At 44.1% G+C, this 22,234-nt stretch overlaps 1 protein-coding gene across 2 annotated transcripts in view; it reads left to right on the top strand.

Moving 5' to 3' along the window:
* Positions 1-22,234, top strand: part of KIF16B (kinesin family member 16B) — a 1,655,522-nt gene that overhangs the window by 307,897 nt on the left and 1,325,391 nt on the right. For both annotated transcript variants that reach the window (XM_078649578.1, XM_078649577.1), the window contains exon 6: positions 20,584-20,693. In XM_078649578.1, the coding sequence (XP_078505704.1) occupies positions 20,584-20,693 (110 nt within the window). The remainder of the gene's footprint in view (positions 1-20,583; positions 20,694-22,234) is intronic.

The raw sequence follows: 22,234 nt of genomic DNA, 5'->3' as shown, positions 1-22,234 counted from the left end.
TCATATGTTATGTTATTTGTTTTTATATAGCGCACAGATGCCGCAGCCAAGTGGCGTCCCGGCGCTTAGGATATGGTAAAACACAACACAGTAACTAATGACCCAAAAAAGGAAGGAACTAGACTGTAGAAAATAGGAAGGTCTTCAAGGCCTTTCTGAAAGAAAGCAGATCAGGGATGGAACGGAGAGGGGCAGGCAAAGAGTTCCAGAGAGCTGCCGCCATGACGGAAAAAGAACGTCCACCCATTCTAGCTCTTTTAAAGCGTGGCACAATGGCGAGATTTAACCCCGAGGATCGAAGGGCTCTGGAAGGTACATAATGACAGATTATCTGCGAAAGAATAGGGGGGGAGGCTAACTTGAGAATTTTAAAAGTTAAACAAAGAGCCTTAAATTTAATCCTTTGCCCAACAGGCAGCCAATGAAGAACTTGAATAGTTCGGCGGGCAGAGACAAACTTCGGAAGGCCGACCAACATCCTGGCCGCCGCATTTTGCACCCTCTGAAGGCGGACTAATTCAGCCTGATTAACGCCCAGAAACAGAGAGCTGGCGTAGTCTAATCTGGCCAGAACCAGAGCTTGGACAATGATCTGTCTGGTGTCCGCATCAAAAAACTTGAAGATGGGTCGTAGGCACTGCAGGGCACCAAAACAAGTACCAGCTACACGTTTAGTATGGGTGGTGAAGGAGAGTTTATCATCCAGCCATACCCCAAGGTTTCTGACTTCGGCCACTGGGGTGGGAACAGGGCCCAATTCAGGTGGCCACCATTGATCACCCCAGAGCCCACTTTCCCTGCCAAAAATAATGACCTAGGTCTTAGAGGCATTAAGTTGGAGTCGATTGTTCCCCATCCAGCCCGCCACAGCTTTAAGAGCGGACTGAAAAGTGGGAGCATCCATGTTGGACTCCCCATTGAGTGCCACCGCCAGCTGCGTGTCATCGGCGTACGACACCATGGTGAGACCAAAACTATGGGCGACCTCCGCCAGCGGTTGAACATATAAATTAAATAAGGTAGGGCTAAGGGCCGATCCCTGCGGGACACCCTGAGGAATAGGGCGAGGAGCAGAAACAAAAGGAGGTGTGGACACTTTAAAGGTTCTATCAGTGAGAAAGGATCGAAACCACTCGAGTGCTCTCTCTCCAACTCCGGCCTCCTCCAGGCGGTGTAAAAGGATCTGGTGGGAGACCGTATCAAAGGCGGCACTAAGATCCAATAGGATCAGTGCCGCCGTTTGACCCTGATCCAGCATCTTCCTGATGTGCTCCACCACAACCAGGAGAGCTGTCTCGGTACTATGACCCGCACGGAACCCATTCTGCGAGTTATCCAGTATCTTAGCTTCCTGCAGATGGGATGACAGAATGCGATTAGCATGTGATTCTGCTAATTTAGCTAGCCAGGGGAGCAGGGAGATGGGCCGGTAGTGTTCAGATTTGGTGGGATATCGAATCATATCCCAATTCTTGAGAATGATGTTCTTAATGGCGATGCTTTTGGTGGAGTATTTAGATACAAAGACAGGTCTCTGATTGCTGTTCGCTTCCTGCTGGAATGTCAATAGGTCTTGATGGTTTTTCTCAGACATGCGTGATCTGGCGGTCAATAAAGTAGATTCAGGATATCTGCGATCTCTGTATTTCTGTAAAATCCTTCGTTCGGACAACTCATATGCCGCAGATTCTGAACAAATTCTTTTGGCCCTTAGCAGTTGCGAGTGGGGTAAATGCTTTTTCAGGGACGAAGGATGACAACTTGTGAAAAATAAAGCATTGTTCCTGTCAGTCTCTTTCACAAATAAATCAGTGACTAGTTTGTTGTCCTGTAGACTCACTCTTACATCCAAGAAGGGTAAACTGGTGGTGCTGATGGTATGGGTGAATCGTATACGATCATCAAGGTTGTTAATGTAGGTTAAAAACTCACATATCTCTTCTGGTTGACCAATCCAAATTAAGAAAATGTCGTCGATATATCGCCACATTGTTAGAATGTTGTTGACCCATTTATTGTTATTCAAAATGTGGTCAAGTTCCATGCGTTGCATGAAAAGGTTGGCGTAGCTAGGCGCTGCGGAATTGCCCATGGATGTCCCTACGAGCTGCAGGTAATAGTCATTGTTCCAACAGAAATAACTGTGATACAGTGTAAATTGAATAAGTTCGAGAATGAGAACTTTCAAATCGTCATCGATGGAATGGTTTAATAAGAACGATTCGATGGCTTCAATACCCTTGTTGTGTGGTATCGATGTGTATAAAGCACACACGTCAATGGTAACCAAAGTGTATGTTTTGTGAGGCTCCAGGGACACTTGTTGGAGACGGTTCAAAAAATCAGTGGTGTCACGTAGGTAAGTCGACATATTCTTAACAATATCCTGGAGATAAAGATCAATGAATTTGCCAGTGGGTTCGTGAATGGAGTTCCTGGTCGATACAATAGGGCTGAAAGGTGGTTGATATAGGTTCTTGTGAATCTTTGGGAGCATATGAATGCTGGGACACTTAGGGTGAGCCTGAGTTAGATATTTGTGGTCTTTGTCGGTGATAGTGCCCATGGTAACAGCTTTATCCAAAATTATTTTAAAAACTTTGGAAAAGGACTCTGTGGGATCATAGGTTAACTTCATGTACAAGTCAGGATCGTGTACGTGATCGGTGACACTCTTGAGATAGTAGTCACTGTCCATTACAACCAGTGCTCCTCCTTTATCGGCTTTGCAACACACGATCTTGGGATTGCGTGCGATCTGATCAAGCGCTCTAGACTGTCTACGATTGAGGTTATTGTGACTAGAACCGGGTTCTTTGAAACAATCTTTGATAGAGTTCATAGTGATGGTTTCATATGTATCAAAAATCTTGTGGCTCACTGGGGCCACGAAAGTGCTCTTGATCCTCAAATCTTTGCAAGCGTGATTTGCTGGGGTGGTCGTAGGTGGGCATAAATTCGTAAAGAAGTGACGGAGTCTCAAATTGCGCATGAATTTATATAGACTTACTTCAGTTTCTAGTTCCGAAGCATGGTAAGTTGGAACAAAAGAGGTACCACGTTCAAGTGCAGACAATTGAGAGCTGTTTAACATGGTGTTGGAGATGTTGATAACTAGGGTTTTTTGCTCCTGGTTGCTTGAGATTCCTTTACTATGGAAAGACACAATATGAAGCCAATGCACTCTAACGTTGTCACTATGAAGTAATATGTGACTTTTTGAATGAATAAATTGCACCCATGAACATTGATGTTACCACGTTACTTCATTTATGAACTTGAAATTACCCACTGAACCTTTGCTTGAAGTTTTCTCCTCTCACTGGAGTGCCATAGGACAGTGCAGGATGCTTTCTGCACTCCTTTATTTTCTATATTCGAATTTTGAGTCCCTACCGGCCAGAAGGGACCCAGTTCCTAGGCACCCGAAGATTTAACACTCTTGTGTTTAAGTTGACTTTGTTGATCATCCTTAGAGGGCGTGCCGCCTTCCCAAATCATTTGCTGATTCATATACTTGTTCTGGCTAACTTTGGCGAGCACCCACGAAAATGTCTTATGAAGAGATTGCCAGTACTACTGCTAATCGAGCAGACACCTTTGGTTTCACCCCTGAAGAAACTAGCCGCATATATTCTTTAATTCAGGAAGATGATCCGTCCTCCACCAGCACCTTTTCCAATCCAAGCATGCTACGTCAATTACTCTACACTTCCAAAAGAATCATTAACCAACGCTTACATGCTGGTACCCTCATCAGGTATCATAAAGATCAACGCATCCCTAGAGGTTTACGCATCGCTTTGAAGCCTACTCTCTGCAGGAACAACCCCAAATTAACGGAACGATGGTACGCCATCCTTAATCGTTTTTCTTTGGATTTAATTTTATTAATTGTTGAGGAACTTTCGAAAGTCATTGATGACCTGGAGAAAGAAATTTCACAAATTCAACGTAATTTGGATAGTAACATGCCCAAAGCTGACCTGGATAAAGCCCTAGCTGACATCAATGTCCAACTGGATAAGTACACTAAAGAAATCAACGACAGAAAGATTAGGAAATACAAAAGGGACACTATGGACTACAAGCTGGGAGAGGTATACAGTTGGGCTGAAGTCTACGCCCAACGGAGACAACAAAGACCGTACAATAATCCCTCATCAGATGATGGGAGCTCCACTGATGGCTCCAACTCACAAAGGGGCGTGACGCCACATGGAAGACCTCCTAGAAACATGGCACCCTCAAAGTCCACTGACAATACTTCACAATCCAGCGCTTCAACTTCTGGTGTCTCTTTTTTAGAGAAAGGTCCCGCTATCGTCGTCGAACCCGGAGGAGCAGAAGCAGACAAAGAAATCGCAACATCGGTATCTCAAGAAACCAGGAGCAAAAAACCCTAGTTATCAACATCTCCAACACCACGTTAAGCAGCTCTCAATTGTCTGCACTTGAACGTGGTACCTATTTTGTTCCAACTTACCATGCTTCGGAACTAGAAACTGAAGTAAGTCTATATAAATTCATGCGCAATTTGAGACTCCGTCACTTCTTTACGAATGTATGCCCACCTACGACCACCCCAGCAAATCACGCTTGCAAAGATTTGAGGATCAAGAGCACTTTCGTGGCCCCAGTGAGCCACAAGAATTTTGATACATATGAAACCATCACTATGAACTCTATCAAAGATTGTTTCAAAGAACCCGGTTCTAGTCACAATAACCTCAATCGTAGACAGTCTAGAGCGCTTGATCAGATCGCACGCAATCCCAAGATCGTGTGTTGCAAAGCCGATAAAGGAGGAGCACTGGTTGTAATGGACAGTGACTACTATCTCAAGAGTGTCACCGATCACGTACACGATCCTGACTTGTACATGAAGTTAACCTATGATCCCACAGAGTCCTTTTCCAAAGTTTTGAAAATAATATTGGATAAAGCTGTTACCATGGGCACTATCACCGACAAAGACCACAAATATCTAACTCAGGCTCACCCTAAGTGTCCCAGCATTCATATGCTCCCAAAGATTCACAAGAACCTATATCAACCACCTTTCCGCCCTATTGTATCGACCAGGAACTCCATTCACGAACCCACTGGCAAATTCATTGATCTTTATCTCCAGGATATTGTTAAGAATATGTCGACTTACCTACGTGACACCACTGATTTTTTGAACCGTCTCCAACAAGTGTCCCTGGAGCCTCACAAAACATTCACTTTGGTTACCATTGACGTGTGTGCTTTATACACATCGATACCACACAACAGGGGTATTGAAGCCATCGAATCGTTCTTATTAAACCATTCCATCGATGACGATTTGAAAGTTCTCATTCTCGAACTTATTCAATTTACACTGTATCACAGTTATTTCTGTTGGAACAATGACTATTACCTGCACCTCGTAGGGACATCCATGGGCAATTGCGCAGCGCCTAGCTACGCCAACCTTTTCATGCATCGCATGGAACTTGACCACATTTTGAATAACAATAAATGGGTCAACAACATTCTAACAATGTGGCGATATATCGACGACATTTTCTTAATTTGGATTGGTCAACCAGAAGAGATATGTGAGTTTTTAACCTACATTAACAACCTTGATGATCATATACGATTCACCCATACCATCAGCACCACCAGTTTACTCACCAGAGTGAGTCTACAGGACAACAAACTAGACACTGATTTATTTTTGAAAGAGACCGACAGGAACAATGCTTTATTTTTCACAAGTTGTCATCCTTCGTCCCTGAAAAAGCATTTACCCTACTCGCAACTGCTAAGGGCCAAAAGAATTTGTTCAGAATCTGCGGCATATGAGTTGTCCGAACGAAGGATTTTACAGAAATACAGAGATCGCAGATATCCTGAATCTACTTTATTGACCGCCAGATCACGCATGTCTGAGAAAAACCGTCAAGACCTATTGACATTTCACCATGAACCGAACAGCAATCAGCGACCTGTCTTTGTATCTAAATACTCCACCAAAAGCATCGCCATTAAGAACATCATTCTCAAGAATTGGGATATGATTCGATATGAACCTGATTTTCAAGGCATCTTCAACCACAGACCATTGTTCGCATACCAGAGAGCGAAAAACATTAAGAACATTTTGGAAACTACATCCACTGATGTGTCCATTCGTTATAATGGCACAAGACCGTGTTTGAACTGTGGCCATTGTAATAACATAATCACTGGGAACTCCATCAATCATCCATCGTCTGGCAAAACCATTAAACTTTTGACCAATGCCACCTGTGACTCTAAAAATGTTGTCTATCTGCTGAAATGTCCCTGTGGGTTACCCTACGTGGGCAAGACTGAGAGAAAAATCAAAACACGTTTGACCGAACACAAGAGCACCATAAGAAATAAGACTCTAAAAGCCCCCCTTGCGGCTCATTTCACCACACATCAACATAATGTCAGTCAACTACGGTTCCTTATTTTGGAAGTTGTCCAGCTGAGACCAGGCGTGGATAATAGAAAGAGACTGCTCCAACGAGAGACATTTTGGATAAAGAGACTTGACGCATGCCAGCCCAAGGGCCTTAATGATCGCATTGAATACAGTTGTTTCCTTTGAATTGTCATTTGATTCCTTGTATTGTCACACTGTATCTGCCCTCTTCTCCTTTACTTTGACGGTTTTTTATTGTTCCCTGTGACTCTCCATCTCATTTACACATTTTTCACCATTCATCTATTTCTCCTACCTTTCCACCACTTCCTCAACTGTTCCTCGTGACTCACTGTTTCCTGTGACTCTCCATCTCATTCACACACTTTTTCACATGTTTTACCTGGGTATTCCGCTTCTTTGAATGTAGTTATCGTGCACCCTTGGTACTATTTCACTGTCCGATCTTGGACATTTCCACCTTCTCCTTTGTTTTGGTTTTTTTATTTTTTGAATGTTTTCCAGACACACGTTCCATAATCTCTTAATTTCCCTTCACTAACCTCGGTTGCCCCCCCGCTTTACGTCATGTATTTTTTGGTTTTACTTTGGAGGCTGCTCTCCTTCCTGATATATTGTCAACTTTCTGTTACTTTCAGATTGTGATATGTCCCCTGACGAAGGGTTTTCCCGAAATGCATAGGGATATTAATTATGCAATCGGATTCCTTTACTATGGAAAGACACAATATGAAGCCAATGCACTCTAACGTTGTCACTATGAAGTAATATGTGACTTTTTGAATGAATAAATTGCACCCATGAACATTGATGTTACCACGTTACTTCATTTATGAACTTGAAATTACCCACTGAACCTTCGCTTGAAGAAGTTTTCTCCTCTCACTGGAGTGCCATAGGACAGTGCAGGACGCTTTCTGCACTCCTTTATTTTCTATATTTTAGATTAGCCCACTTCCTTTAACCCATCTCCCCTCTAAAGTGTCAAATCAGAATCTCTCTTCTCTTTCCCTCCTCTTCACTTCACTCTGGGTTTCTATTGCCTAAACACACGGTAACCCCAAAGGCCTAATTCTGCTAATCTGAGCAGAGCTACCTACCAACAAGGTAGGCAGTGACTGGGCTTCTCCCAATAGTCAGCTTCTTGGTGTGGAAGGGCTATTATGACCAGAACAAGGCTGATCTTTGCTTTAGAGACCTATGAGCATTTTATAATTTACTTTTGCTTCTTTTCTTGCACTTGTCCCTGAGTGTGTACGTTGATCCAATGGCTAAATGAAAGTATGAAAGTTTAGGTTCTCAAAAATTATATTTAAATATTAATTATAAGATGAAGAATAATTTTTTACGATGTATACCTTCCAAATACAAAGTAGATAGCTCCTGCTGCTGTAAAGATAAGCTGCGAATCATGCCATTTGCTTTCTCAAACATGATTTTTTTTTAAAGCGGGACAGGGTCTGCTCCAAAAAAAAAAAAAGTTTACACCTTGGAAATTTATTGGGATGGTGTGTTTCTCATCCACTGTCTCCTCCACTTGTAGCTGCTTGATTTGAATAAAAAAAGGAGCACTATACCGCAGGGAACATAGAGACATACCATTGCGTATCGCATTAGGAGGGTACGCCCTTTTCACGCCCCCTTTTAATTGCAATTTGGCTTCATGCATAGCTCCGTTTGCGAGTCGGAATTGCTTTTTTCGATTCACAGAAGAGGTTTTGTACATGACCCAGCACCATTTTGTGGTTGTAAACATTTTGATTTTGCAATTTACGTGGTTCGCAGCTGCAAACTGGTTTTAACACATCAATACCAATGATATTAGTACATCAGACCCATATTTTAATTGACTTATTCAGACTCTGATTGCACTTTTATTTTTCACTCAAAGCATAATGCTTCTAATGTTTTGCAAACAATGCTCTGCACATCTTAAAATGACAAACATTTGTCTGCCCTTCATAAATTCCTGTTAGTACTATATGTGGAGAGCACCACTCTTATGCTTCATACAAACAAGCAGAAGAGTGTATGGGATACAGAATTTGATTCTCAGTAACGGTTGTCTCATCCTCTCAATTTACATCAACTCTGCAGATATCCGTGAATGATATGCAACAGTTCCCAGTAAGGAGGAGTTTCAGTGAGAGTAATTTAACCGGGGAACGCGTGGTTGGTGGAGCTTTTATACTGGGTGTTGGGTTTACTCATGGTGATTACTACTCTTTTAAAAAACTACTCTTTTAAAAATGTTGTATATCATATTTGTTTTCTGTATAGTGGGAACTTCTCTCGAGGACATCACAGTGCTTCACATGAGGACCAGATGTTACATATTTATGTTGGGCACAGGGAAATTAAATGATTTGCCCAGAATCACATACTAGTTCCCCAGTTCTAAAGTTACCAGCTCTAGTCATTGGGCCACATTTAATCCCTAATACGATAAACATTGATCAACACCATAGTTCGGTAATTGAAAAGTTCTCCGAGTCAAGTTTTCTTTAATAATAGCCTTTTGAGGTTCAGTATTTATTTGGAAGTGATCACAGAAAACTGCTGTCCTAGATCAGCATAAAACACGCCTATATCTATCTTCACAAAGTTATATAGTAACAGTTTACAAATGTCCACATTCAAGTTTCTTAATGATTATTATAATGACAAACAATTAGGACCTTCTGCTGGGACTAAGTTGCTTAGCCTTGCCTCCTGAGCCCCCGGACACTGTTCGCCCGCTTCACAAGGGAACTCAGAGGGGTCTGTGGCAGCGGAACAGGGCTGCGAGCGTGACGGCAGGGACTCCATCTACCAGGAGTCCCTGCGTGGCCAATAGTTGACATCTGGCCCGCTCTCCCTGCAAGCCACGCCCCCAGCGCACCGGCTGTTGAAAAGTCAGCCCTCCCTTCGTGTCGTGGTGGTATTCTCCGCATATTTATTTGCATCCTGGACCAACCGGACCCTAGGACCTTCTGCTGGGACTAAGTTGCTTCGCCTTGCGTCCTGAGCCCCCGGACACTGTTCGCCGGACCCGCTCCGCGGGTACTGCTTCACAAGGGTACTCAGCGGGGTCTGTGGCAGCGGAACAGGGCTGCGAGCGTGACGGCAGGGACTCCATCTACCAGGAGTCCCTGCGTGGCCAATAGTTGACACCTGGCCCGCTCTCCCTGCAAGCCACGTCCCCAGCGCATACGTACATAACCAGTCCTACACCCGCACACGCGGGACGCGCGTGGAACAAAGCGCGGAGCGAAGCCCGGGCAAAGGGCGGGCCGTTTAAGGCCGTTCGAGGACGGGAGACACCGGGACCGGGCCACTCCCCTTGGTTGGACCTTTTTTATCATCTCATCCCCCATAAAGACCGGATTACACAGACGTCGGAATGAGCACCGGGGAAACAAGGAGTAAATCTTGGCTGGCTGCGGCAGGTGCCGCCAAAGGCACCATTGACAATTATTTTGTTAAAGCAGGATCACTTCTGATAGAGGACATCGCTGTGCTTGAGAGACGTATTTTCCAGGAAATTGATTGGGTAAGGAGATCATCAATGGGCCCATTGGCTCTAGCCAAGACTCCTGACGGAAGGCTAGAGGACAACAATTACACGAACGGGGCATTGGGGGTCAGTCAGTCACTTACTAACTTAGACCTTACAAAGGAGGCTTTGAGTGATTTTGAGGACATAAGCTTAATGACCCTACGGACGGGCCAAATACCAAAAACCCCACTTCAACCATCTGGCCATGAACCGGCCAAAGTCACCATTAGCGAGAAAGTTTCCGATCTTTTAAGGGGAGCTAGGGAAGGAGCCATCCAAAAAAAAAAGAAAGGGGGTCAAAGCAAGGGAGGGAGCAAGGTAAAAACTCCTAAGTTCAACCCCGCAACAGACGCTGTTAGTCCTAGCAATATCAGTGCGGGCCACTCATCAGAGGACAGAGCAGTGGTCCCACCTATCGTCATTGCATCTACGGATACACCATCTCATTCCAATACATCACTGGAATCCTCTAGCGAGGACATCACACTCGCAAACATAGGTGCACTCTTTAGGTCTTTTATAAGCCCTTTAGAAGCCCGCCTGATAAAGATTGAAGCTTGGCTGGTCAACATTGAAAAAGCCACAGTCCAGCTAGCAGATAGCTTGAAATCAGAAAGCAAGGGAGCCAAAGGAGGGTCAGATTCAAAGCTCAAAAAGGGCGTCGATCCAACAACCACGACGAAGAATAACGTCCCAGCTACCTCCCAACAAACGCAATACAAACCAAATCAAAATAAGATCCCTCAACCCTTGGCTAACGCAAACACAATCAACCCACCTACACAAACCCAGGCACCAACACTTTCACCTCCAAACTTAATCTTACAACCTAAAGATACTGCCATTCCCTCTAACAAGTCACAGAGAGAGTTGCAACCCCCTGATAATACGCAAAATAATGCCCGCAAAGTCAAACCTGTGAACTTACCACCTGAGGCTTCCCCCTATACAGTAATTCTAGCAGGGGTACCCGAGCTAAAATCCACCGCCATAGAGTCGACGGCCTCCCTCACGTACAAAGTCATCAACTGGTTGTCTATATACAGACCTCTCCCACAAGGCACAATTAGTGATATTCTTATGGTAAGACGGGCAACCTGGGTGGGAAACATGAGAAAAACAATCAGTGGCGACTGCGTCCTGGTTAGTTTCAGAGACCCAGTACAGCCTCTTACATTTGCAGTTGGGCCCCTGACGATCAAGGGACACACATCCACCCCCTCCCCCTCTCATTCTTCTATCCATCAAGTACGTATACATCAGAAGATCAGAGATGCGTATACATCAGAAGATCAGAGATGGGGGAACCACCAAGAAATGGCGGGAGAATGGGAGAGTAACAGTGGAGGGAGGAGGGACACCTACTACCACAGGAGAATGGCGCCAGAGCATTTACCCTCATACGACGACGAGGAGGCCTGGGAGTTTAGCACTAGGAGGGGGGACAGATGGGGGGGAAGTTGGAGAGGAGTTCCCAGGCCCATCAGAATCCACCAGCCAGTCTACCCTCCCACCTTCAATAGGTACAGTAGCCTTGAAATGGCTGATTGACAGCTCAAGTCCAAAGGTAGGGATCAGCACCTTTTCTATTCTAAAGATGATAGTGAGGACAGAACCATCCCCCCTGAACAAGCCCCGGTTCCATGGGAACAGATAGTTGCGCCCAGTGAGCTTGTGCACTGTGGAGATCCCGCCCACTCTATAGCAGATACATCTGCTAACGGCAGGAATTCATGGGCAGCTCAGGGGGAACTGTTACAACATCTAATGGCAAATCAGGGTATAAACGAGAACAACAATTCTGACATCCAGCCACCTCCCACAAGGCCTCCAACATTGAACTTGATCTCATGGAATGTAGCTGGGTTGGGTAATACAATGGATTGTCAGGAATGGGCTTCCTTTATCAACTCTAAAAGCATCTGCCTGTTTCAGGAAACCTGGGCAAGAGAGGAGTACACGTGCCAGGGGTTTGCAGTATTTTCAAAACCTGCTAAATGGGGGAGTAGGGGTCGACCGTCGGGAGGGCTGGCAATTTGGGTAGCTTCCCAATTGGGTTGTCAGGCCAGATGCCTACCTGTGGACTCTGATGATATATTAGCCGTCTTGTTAGAATGACCAAATTCCTCCAAACTGGTGATAATAAACGTCTATTCGAGACCAGTAGCCATAGCACGAGAATCGAATACTATCGAGGAACTCTCCACTTTCTTGAGTGAAATTCCAAGGGAGCTCCATTATGTGGTTGGAGGGGACCTGAACTTGCATTATGAGCTATTGCCCGGCCTTCTTGATGGACCCTCCCTAGAGGAGGATTCAAGATGGCTGGTACCTGCCACGGTGGCATCCCCACCAAGAGCTTGGACCTCACTTGCTCTCCAGATAACCGCCCTTACTCTTAATCATGGCCTTAGGGCCTGTAATGGGCGTACTAAATCAGATATTCCAAGCAAATGCACTTTCAATAAGGCTGGAAGTGAATCCAGATTGGATTATGTCCTAGTCCAATTGTCATCTTGGTCACGAATCATCGATTTTAGGGTAATTGAAAGATCGGACAGTGACCACAATGCCCTGGAACTTGAATACGCCATGCCAGGGAATGTGGACATGGGACAGGACGAACAAAGGGCAAGGACAGGGCTACTCCTGGAGAACAACAGAAGGAGAGTAAGATGGGGAAAATTGGTCACAAGTGGCGTTAAGCTACCCAGGCTTTATGCCAGAATTATCCCAGTGCTGGAAAAGACATTCGCTCTCGGGGAGGAACCAACGGGAATAATAGAGAGCAGCTATGGCGAACGCATGAAGATCTAATAAACACCATGGATTTAGATCTTTTTGTAAAGGATGTAGGTAGAAATAGTGGAATACACAAGAAGACCTGATATAATGCCACATGCCGGAACTCCAAACGAGAACTTCTAATCGCAATCAAGGCGTGTAGAAGCCGGGAGGAGATACAAGCTAGAAGACGGGCATATAAGAAACTGCTGGCAAACGTCAAGGCCGAATGGGACCAACAACACTGGGAGGAACTCTCTGGAGCATTAGCTACCAGAGACTCCCGTAAGTTCTGGAGGGTAGTTAATAGCGGATCAGAAGATCTCCCTTCGGCAATCGAACCCAATATTGCCCGAGCATATGGCAGAACCATTTCCAGTCCTTATATGCATCAGAGGATGAGGTCCTGAGTCCCCCCCTTGCACTTTAGCGAGTGACCCAGAGGGTGAACCTTTCACTGAAAAAGAAGTTCGGGCAGCCATTGCAGGGTTGTCAACAGGCAAAGCCCCGGGGCTGGATGGGGTGCCAGGTGACCTATACAAACAGGAGCCAGGGGTATGGGCCCCCTATCTCCTATTGATATTCAATGCGGTCCTTAGGGGAATGGAGGTCCCGGATACTTGGCTGGGTGCAGAGGTCGTTCCAATATTTAAAAAGGGATCTCCTCTGCTCCCAGCCAACTATCGTCCAATAAGCCTCATCGATGTATCACAGAAGCTCTTCGGTAGGCTAATATTGGACCGGTTGCAGAATTGGCTTGATGAGACGGATACCCTGAGCCCATACCAGGCGGGATTTAGGAGGGGGGTGTCCACAATCGATCAAATATTTCGATTAAACCTTATTTACTGGAGGACTGCACAGATCGAGGGCGGCACTTTGTACACGGTTTTTGTGGATTTACTTGCCGCCTTCGATTTGGTGCCAAGATCAAAATTGTGGAAGGTAATGGAGGAGTTGGGCGTCCCGCAAGATATACTCACAATCCTGATGAAACTACACCAAAATAACTTCGCCCGTGTCGGGTGCGGGAGAAGTGGCAACCTAACTGAAAGATTCCCCGTTTGCAGAGGGGTGAGACAGGGTTGTGTGCTTGCACCGACCCTGTTCTGCCTCTTTGTGAACGGGGTAGTCACGCACCTGACAAGGATTGCCAATATTGACGCTCCAAAACTGAGTGGCAGCAGGGTGCCCGCAATTATGTTTGCGGATGACACCCTGCTGCTGTCTAAATCCCCGATGGGCATTCAGCGGGTGCTGGACGGTTTTCTGGAATTTTGTACATAAAGGGGACTTGAAATCAACCCGCAGAAAACAAAATTTATGATCCTAAACCCTATGCCCTCTAATCGTCCCAACCCCTTGCTTGGTACAGTGCGCCTGGAAAGGGTTTATACATTTGAATACCTCGGGATAATCCTAAACCAAAATCTAACGTGGGGGGCACATCGGATAAAAGCAAATATGAAACTGGCCCAGAGGGCGGGAGGCATTTCGAGAATTGCGAGTAAGTCACCCTATCGCCCACTCGGCCCTGCAATCCAAATTTATAAAGTCCAGGCGCGGGGGGAGTCACCTACGGGGGAGAGTTATGGGGCCACATCCCGTCACATAACTTGCTGACCACAGAAAACAAATTCCTTAGGCAGCTGACAGCCCTTCCCCCAAGTACACCACTCTTGCCCCTGAGACTGGACTTGGGTCTTAGGCCCATTACGGAGGAACTTGGGCTCAAACCACTTACTTTTTGGCGTCGTCTTTGGAGCAGTCAAGATCTCACTATCTATAGAACCGAGCTACAGGAATTTTTATCCCTGCCCAATGCCACAAAGACGCCTTGGTTAAACTACATCAAGAGTACCTGTGAGACTCTTGGACTACCAGAATTATGTTCAGACCCGGAAAGCACAAGTAAGAGGACTCCAAGGAAAGCACTGTGCAGAATGTATTATGGCCACATGCTTCTGCGAGCTCTGGACAGCAGCCGTGAAGGATCCCTAACGCACACATTTATTAAAACTAAAGACTCGTATAACCTTGAATGCGTTTTGGATGGCATGACTCCGGTTTTAACAAGAAAGTTATTCCTGCAGTGGAGGTACGGGACCCTTCCTCTTAAATCCTTTACCAAAGCATGGTCCTGTCGGTCTGATACAGAGACATGCCCCGTATGTGACCATACAAAGGAAAATGATGTGCATGCGGTTTTCTTTTGTCGAGCCTACTGGAAAAGTAGAAAACACTGGCTTGTCCCCCTCCTCAAAAACCTGGGATTTAGAACATTTCTACCTGCATACAGAGTTTTAAAGACTGATTTATCCCCGCCAATTGTGTTCGCTATGGCAACATTTCTAACTGCAATATGGTATGCTCGCACTCGATTGATGAGGGGGGTCGGAGACTCGTGACAAACCTTCATCCCCTGACTAACTGGCATCTTTTTCCATCACTTTTTAATCTTTATTGTATTTTATATTAATGATATACTGATGTTCCGGATTTTTAATTGATGTGGCAAATTTTGTATATCTTTTATGATCATGCGATCGAAATAAAGATTTGGAATTGCAATTGCAAAATTAGTTGGTGCAACTTACATATATTTAAATGTTCATCACCCAAAAAAAGTCCACCAAATTCTCATTGTTCCTTCCTTTAGATTCCTCGTACTGACATGAAAGAAGCTATAAATTCTCAAAGATACTGTGGCTTATCCAGCAGGATCAGCCACAACGGTCCATAACAGCACTACTCTCTGATGTAGGTTCCATCCTTTATACACAGCATTCTATCCATGATGAACTAACACAACACTAGACACAGGTGTATAAGACCGTTATGGATGCTAGCCTGGAGGCCCACAACTTGTTCTTTGCTAACCTGACACTGCCCCTCCTAACCACGGAACAGTGAACGGACCTGGATAGCCCAGTAATACTGATCGAAATTAAGGAGCAATCAGGGCGTTGGTCACTGGCAGGTCCCCAGGACCCGATGGTTTGCCAGCGGAGCTCTACAAGGCGTATGCATCTCAATTGGCCCCATACTTGTTGATGATGTGTGAAGAGACCCTGTCCATTGGCAGTGTCTTTGCCTCCCAGAAAGAGGCAACAGTCATATCCTTGCCCAAGCCAAACAAAGACCCAATGCACGTGGGCTCCTACAGACCATTAGCTCTGCTCAACACTGATTATAAGGTCCTATCAAAAATACTTGTGAATTGACTGGCAACCCTGGTCCTGAATTTGGTCCACACAGATAAAAATTGGTTCATCCTCGCCCACAGTACTTCTCTGAATTCATGCCATTTTCTTTCTAAGTTTTCTGGCCTCGTGCTAGATTTCTGGTCTTCGAACTTGAAATGACCTTTGACTCCTTGGTATAGGATTATCTCCTTGCTGCACTGTCCAGATATGGTATTGGTCATCGCTTTTTACACTAAGTAAAATAATTATACACCAACCCTTTATCAGGGTCAAGGTGGGGTCCAGTGGGGGGGGAGGGCGAGACAGGGTTCCCACGATTGCCTCTGTTGTTTTCCCTGGTGATTGAAACAACAGCATTGGCCATGCAAACCCAGGGAATGCACTGGGTCATCCCACTAGGCGATGGAATGCTTGTGATTTCTTTTGGCTTGTGCCCAATTAAGCGTTGATTGTTCCCAAGCTGAGAACGGTGGGGGTTAAGAAGATTTCCATCTGTGGGTTATAAGCCTCTTAGCCACTATGAAACCCAAGTCTAGAAAGCGACAAGTCACACTGTGTTTCCTGTGTCCATGATACTAACCCAGGAGGCATATTTCCCACTTGTGCAGAATCGGGCCCAGGGCATGTGCTACACAATGCCCGGTTGAAGCCTATTCAGCTCCAAATAGTACATAGGGATTATCTCACACCTGCCAAAGTAAATCGGTTTTATCATAAGGAGGATGCAGATTGCCCGCGTTGTGCCCACATAGACTCTGACTTGCTGCATATGCTGTTGGCCTGCCCCTACCTACATGACTACTGGACTAGCATCACATTAAGTTTATCTGCATGCACCTAGTGTCGAATCTGCACAAGTGGGAAATATGCCTCCTGGGTTAGTATCATAGGCACAAGAAACAGGGTGGCTTCTCACTTTCTAGAATTGGGTTTCATAGTGGCTAAGCGGCTTATTACCCACAGATTGAAATCCTCTTAACCCCAACCATTCTCAGCTTGGGAACAATCGATGCTGAATTCTGTGTCCCTGGTAGATTTTGGGTGGTGCCACGTGTGTGCTCTGTACTAGCGGTGTACATCAAAGTCTGGGCTTTGGCCTTGAAAGTTCAGCTCACCAAGTGGTAAACCACAGAGTTCATGCAAGTTTTAAAAGGACTGACTATTACTGACCACAAAGCATATAAGCTGCCACCACCGTTCTCATGTCACTTAACTCCAGGTAGGGGCAGTAGCCCTCTACCATCACAAGAGTATCACTTGGCACACCCGTCCCGATCTAACCGGACTCCATTACCATGAGACATGCCCATAATGGAGCACAAGCATGATCCATGCTTGCCCATTACCACTCGCTGGCCACCATGACATTGTAAAATCTTGTAATGGATGTTCTTTACATACTGTTTTCTGTCCGAGCAGAACAAACCACTTTTTCAGGCAGGTGAATGTGTACATTCAAAGACCGGTGCTAACAGACTGTACAGATTGCACCATTCAACGTTTGGTGGTAAAATGTTGATTCAGTTTTTCAGTGGTTAGTAACACTCTGATAAAGATCTTTTTTTTAAATGTTTTAATTTTTATTTGGTTTTGTGTACGAGGCTAGCCAGGTGATAAAAATGTGAAATATATTGTTGATCAAAAAGAGTATTTCAAAACCATATTTGCGAATTCCATTTTCTAGTTTGGGCGTTCCATTTAGGCAACATTATTCCCTCCATGAATGATGTCTGGAACTGCTGCCATCGTTGAGATAAGACCGTATCATTGTATTCCATTTATTGTGGTTTTTGGTTACATGTCCTTAATTCCTACTAAGACGGGCTGGAAAGCTATGATATTGTGTGCTGCGGCTGCATAGTCTGCTGGTACTGTGTTGTACCTAATGCTTTGGCAGAAGTGGTCCCTGCTGAGATACCTACCTACTGCTGCTGCTATGATCCGTGCTGTTATGGCTTTGTTGTTCCTGCTATAGATAAAACTGTGATCCGCAGCGCTTGGCCCTGCCTTCCAAGTTGGTATTCTAGCGGTGTTTGCTCCTGCCATTATTCCAGTTGCGATTGCCTCTCTGGTCCCTGCTGTTCAAGCAGCTTTATTGTCCCTGCCAAGCTGTCAGCATGGTTGCTGTTATTACAGCTGTTATTCTGAGGCTCCTACTGGGGTTTCACTCTGTGGTAGTAGTACACATTGTTGCTTCTGAAGTCCCTGCTCTGGTCTCTGTCGTACAGTTAGAACTCATGTTGTAACAAAAAAAAGAGAAAGAAAGAAAATGGGTATAAACTGAGGTGCTTGGTTTGTTTATTAGCTTTTTTTATGGAAGTTGCCCATTTGATTAACAAGTGATGAAACATGGTTGGCCATGGTGAGAGAAACTCTAGTTAGGGTCTGCTAGAGATAGTTTGGCTGTTTCCACAGCTTATGTGATTCACAAAGAAATATATTTAGAGGTTTTTGGAGTGAGCACTTTTTGCACCCATAGCAACAATAGCAGGTGCAGGCACAGCATTACCACAGTTGTATTGAATGCAAGGACCACATCATTGATCGCAGTTGCAGCAGTGACAACAGCTTCTGCTACAGCAGGAACAACTGCAAGATCAATAGAGCCTTAAACTCCCTGGCACTGTTGCTTGGTACCCTGAGGTCGAAATTAGCTCTCCGATGACCATGTAAAAATTCAGAACAAGAGCACAAGGAACTTGCTGAGTGGAGCCATCTTCCCTCCTTGCAGAAAAGCAGTCCTTCATTTACCTAAACCGCTCCAATGGTGCTAGTCAACAAACCCCTGATGGCTCAGAGGTAGACAATTGAGGCAGTCACCTGCCTCGTGGCAGGAAGAACACTTCCCTCATGTCTGTGGTCAACCTGGAGAGGTGGATTGCTTAAGTGCTTTGACTCCTTACAATCACTAATGATACCATAGGTCAGTTGACTGGTGTACCCCCAGGAAGAGCGACCGGGAGAGATGTATGGAAAATGAGAATGTGATGAAGGTAAGGTCCTCAGAGTTGGCAGTGATAGTGAAGTCCTTATTGATATATTTTAGAGTTGCCAAATATATGCCTTTATGTGCATGTATCTCCATATAATCTACAAGAATTAACTGCCATATGCAGCTTTTCATAGTTTTAAAATGTATTAGAAAATGCAATGTAAAATTTAATAAATGGCCTTCATCTGGACACTTTGTAACCATTGTAACCAAACTGTTATTGCGATAACACAATTAATCAACTGTTTCTCTTGTATGAAACTGACTTGTAAAGCGTTCTATCAGCCTTTTGGGTCTAGTCCATGTTGTATCAAATGACTAAGCAAATAATTATATAATGATCAGGAGAGTGACAAATGCAACTATGTTTAGCCTTTAACGGAGCAGCTCAGTCCAGAAGGGGAAGAAGTTACTTCTGAAAGAAGCTACATGTCTGGGCTCATCGACTGTAAAGCTCCATATGTGTTTTACAGATCACATGTTTTGATGCCAGTCGTAAACTCAGTGGCTAATTGTATCTACAGTGGAGTAATATGTGCGCCCTGTGGCTCTAAACTGAGAGAGAAAGATGCATTTTTATTTCAGAGTTTTTGATATATAACTGTGCGAGACCCGAAGAGTGACTACAGAGCGCAACACAAGGGTAATAGGAAAAGTACTTAGACAACATCTGCAAGTGGAAGAGGAATGCCAAAAAATACATTAGAGAAGCCAGCCAGAGCTGCATGCTTTTGTGATTTGTACCAAACGTAGGAAAGAGGACCAGGTGATGGGGATGTGGTTAATACATGAAGGATACACTGAGCTCAGCAGTGATTGGAATTTGACACATCTAGTAATAGTGAAACTGACAGATTCTATACATTTAAGGTTAGTAGAACTACAGTATGCTAGTTCACCAAAAAATATTCCTTTGGCTACATCTGACTCCGTATAAAATGTGGACCGTGAAGCTGACCAAGTTAGGTGAGTGCTGGAGGTGTAATTAGAAAAAATATACTTATAGGCATATGTTGAGACTTCCACAGATTAAAGAAAGAGTCAGACACAAACTATCAGGCCATTGTTCTGAACCACTTAGCTATTCACTGTTCCCATGCAGCTACATGCCTGGATAGCTGCTGTCACTTCAGCACAATCGATGTAAATGTCAAGGCACCTGCTGGAGAGATTTGTCTGTAACATATTAGTCTCTGATTCTAAGTAGATAAGTGCTTTAATGCAGTTATTACAGTGATCTGAGTGTAGTATATAGATCAAGCTTCTAACATTTTACTAATGTTACAATGGCAGCAACATATGGTTCAAAATGTGTGGAGGTGTAACAATGCTTATAAACTAGTGTGCTCTTTTTAACCACTTGTCTGACCAACCTCTACACCCACTAAGGTCACCCTCATTGCATTGCACCCAGATCACCATTCCTATGATTTTTTGTAACCCTTTGACCACTTCCTAGTAGTCATTTCTTTTTATTTAGAGCAATTTGTTTATTTAGAGCTTCTGTGATGATGCACATTATTATGGAATCAATACTGTATTGCTTTATTTTTTTTATTTGATATGCTTGCTATGTAATTTTACATATGTTCATAAATATTTTATACATTCACAGTTACCTTGAAATTTATAATGAACGTGTTCGAGATCTGCTGAGAAGAAAGTCATCCAAAACATTTAATTTAAGAGTTCGTGAACATCCAAAGGAAGGGCCGTATGTTGAAGGTAAGAATTAATTACTCCGACTGGGCTGATTCTGTATCTGAAAGTTTCTTTGTCTTTCTATTGCTACATAAATCTTTAAAATGAATCCAGTTTTCCCTCCCAGTTATGCAAACCAGTTCTAAAACATTGCAAACCTAGCTTAGTTTGCCCACCCTGGGGAGTGATATCCATGAACATAGAATGTCTTTATTGTTGCCTGCATTTTAAGTCTAAAAAGAACTGATAAAGGATTCCGATAAGCACAATCCTAGAAATCCAGAAACAGTATTGCAGTGTTCTATCTCCATAGTATTTAAAAATGTAACACACCATCGAAACAAACGGGGTCTGTAGAAATGTCTTCACTAACATGTATTCCCTTCTGTAAATAAGCTAGCGATTGCTAGATTGCATGATAAAGGCTGTTATGTCGAACTTGTTTGATGACTTAGGAGAGTCAAGAGTACGTATGACAATTTTTATATGTAAAATACAGGAGTATCCAGGTTTAACAAATTATAGAACACGACCAATGTCTTTTAATTGGGGACATTAGAATATTTTTGATATGCATGAACTGAGACCAGTGGCTGTGGTGCACAGAGACCTTAAACTGTTTTAGATTCCATGCACCTGCATTCCTGGACACAAATTATACATCTTAAAGTTAAGTTGGTGAAAAGTTAGTTCAGATTTCATCCATCCATTCATACTTTATTTCGGCCTCTAGAGCCATAGATATGCAAACAATAAAACAGTTAATAAACAGTTATGGTTAAAAATGGGAGAGACTGCTAGACATCTTCATATACAATAATCATCTCACGAGTACAAACAAAGTGCGCAGTGTATAAGTACGGTAGGTATGTAAAAAAAAGCATACTACTAATATATGCCGGTTAAAAAACAAGTAGAAACAACCATTCTCCGATAAAAACTCTAAAATGTATACAAGAATAAAATTGTGGGACGATGATGCAAAGCCCAAGGCATGGGTAGAAATTTGCTCAACTCACGCGAGTTCATACCTTCAATCATACCCATACAATCTACTTTAGGTAAGCCCGGCGCATGTGCCACATGCAGTTTAGAAACATGATACAGCAAAGACAATTGGTGGGTGAGTGTCATACTTTAAAACCCTATAAGCCTCTATGCAGCGCACAAAGCCTAGATTCTTACATAGTTGGATTAACCAACGCTTGCGCGGCAGCCAATAGGCAGGACAGAGGAGCAGGACGTGTAATTCAGACTCCTCCTTATATTTACATGCAAGACATTCACCCGTTTTATCTCACCCATTTGCTAGTATGTGCTGCTAGTGGAAGGGTCCCCAATCTCAGTTGCACATACAATTTCCTAGTTAATGGGGGTTGAATGAAGTCTACAAAAGTTTCCTTGCTGTATACATCTTTTACTAGTAGAAATTCTGCTGTTAGACGACCCGATGAGGAACTTTCTCGGATGGCCGTTAGCTTAGCTATTCTATACGAATTGACTAGGTCCAACCTTGAGATCTTGGCACATGCTATCTCGGGTGTTCTCCAGAGGTCCGGCTTACC

The sequence above is a fragment of the Lissotriton helveticus genome, chromosome 6 (assembly GCF_964261635.1).
Source record: "Lissotriton helveticus chromosome 6, aLisHel1.1, whole genome shotgun sequence".
NCBI classification, from domain to species: Eukaryota; Metazoa; Chordata; class Amphibia; order Caudata; family Salamandridae; genus Lissotriton; species Lissotriton helveticus.
This window is presented reverse-complemented; position numbering and strand designations above follow the sequence as displayed.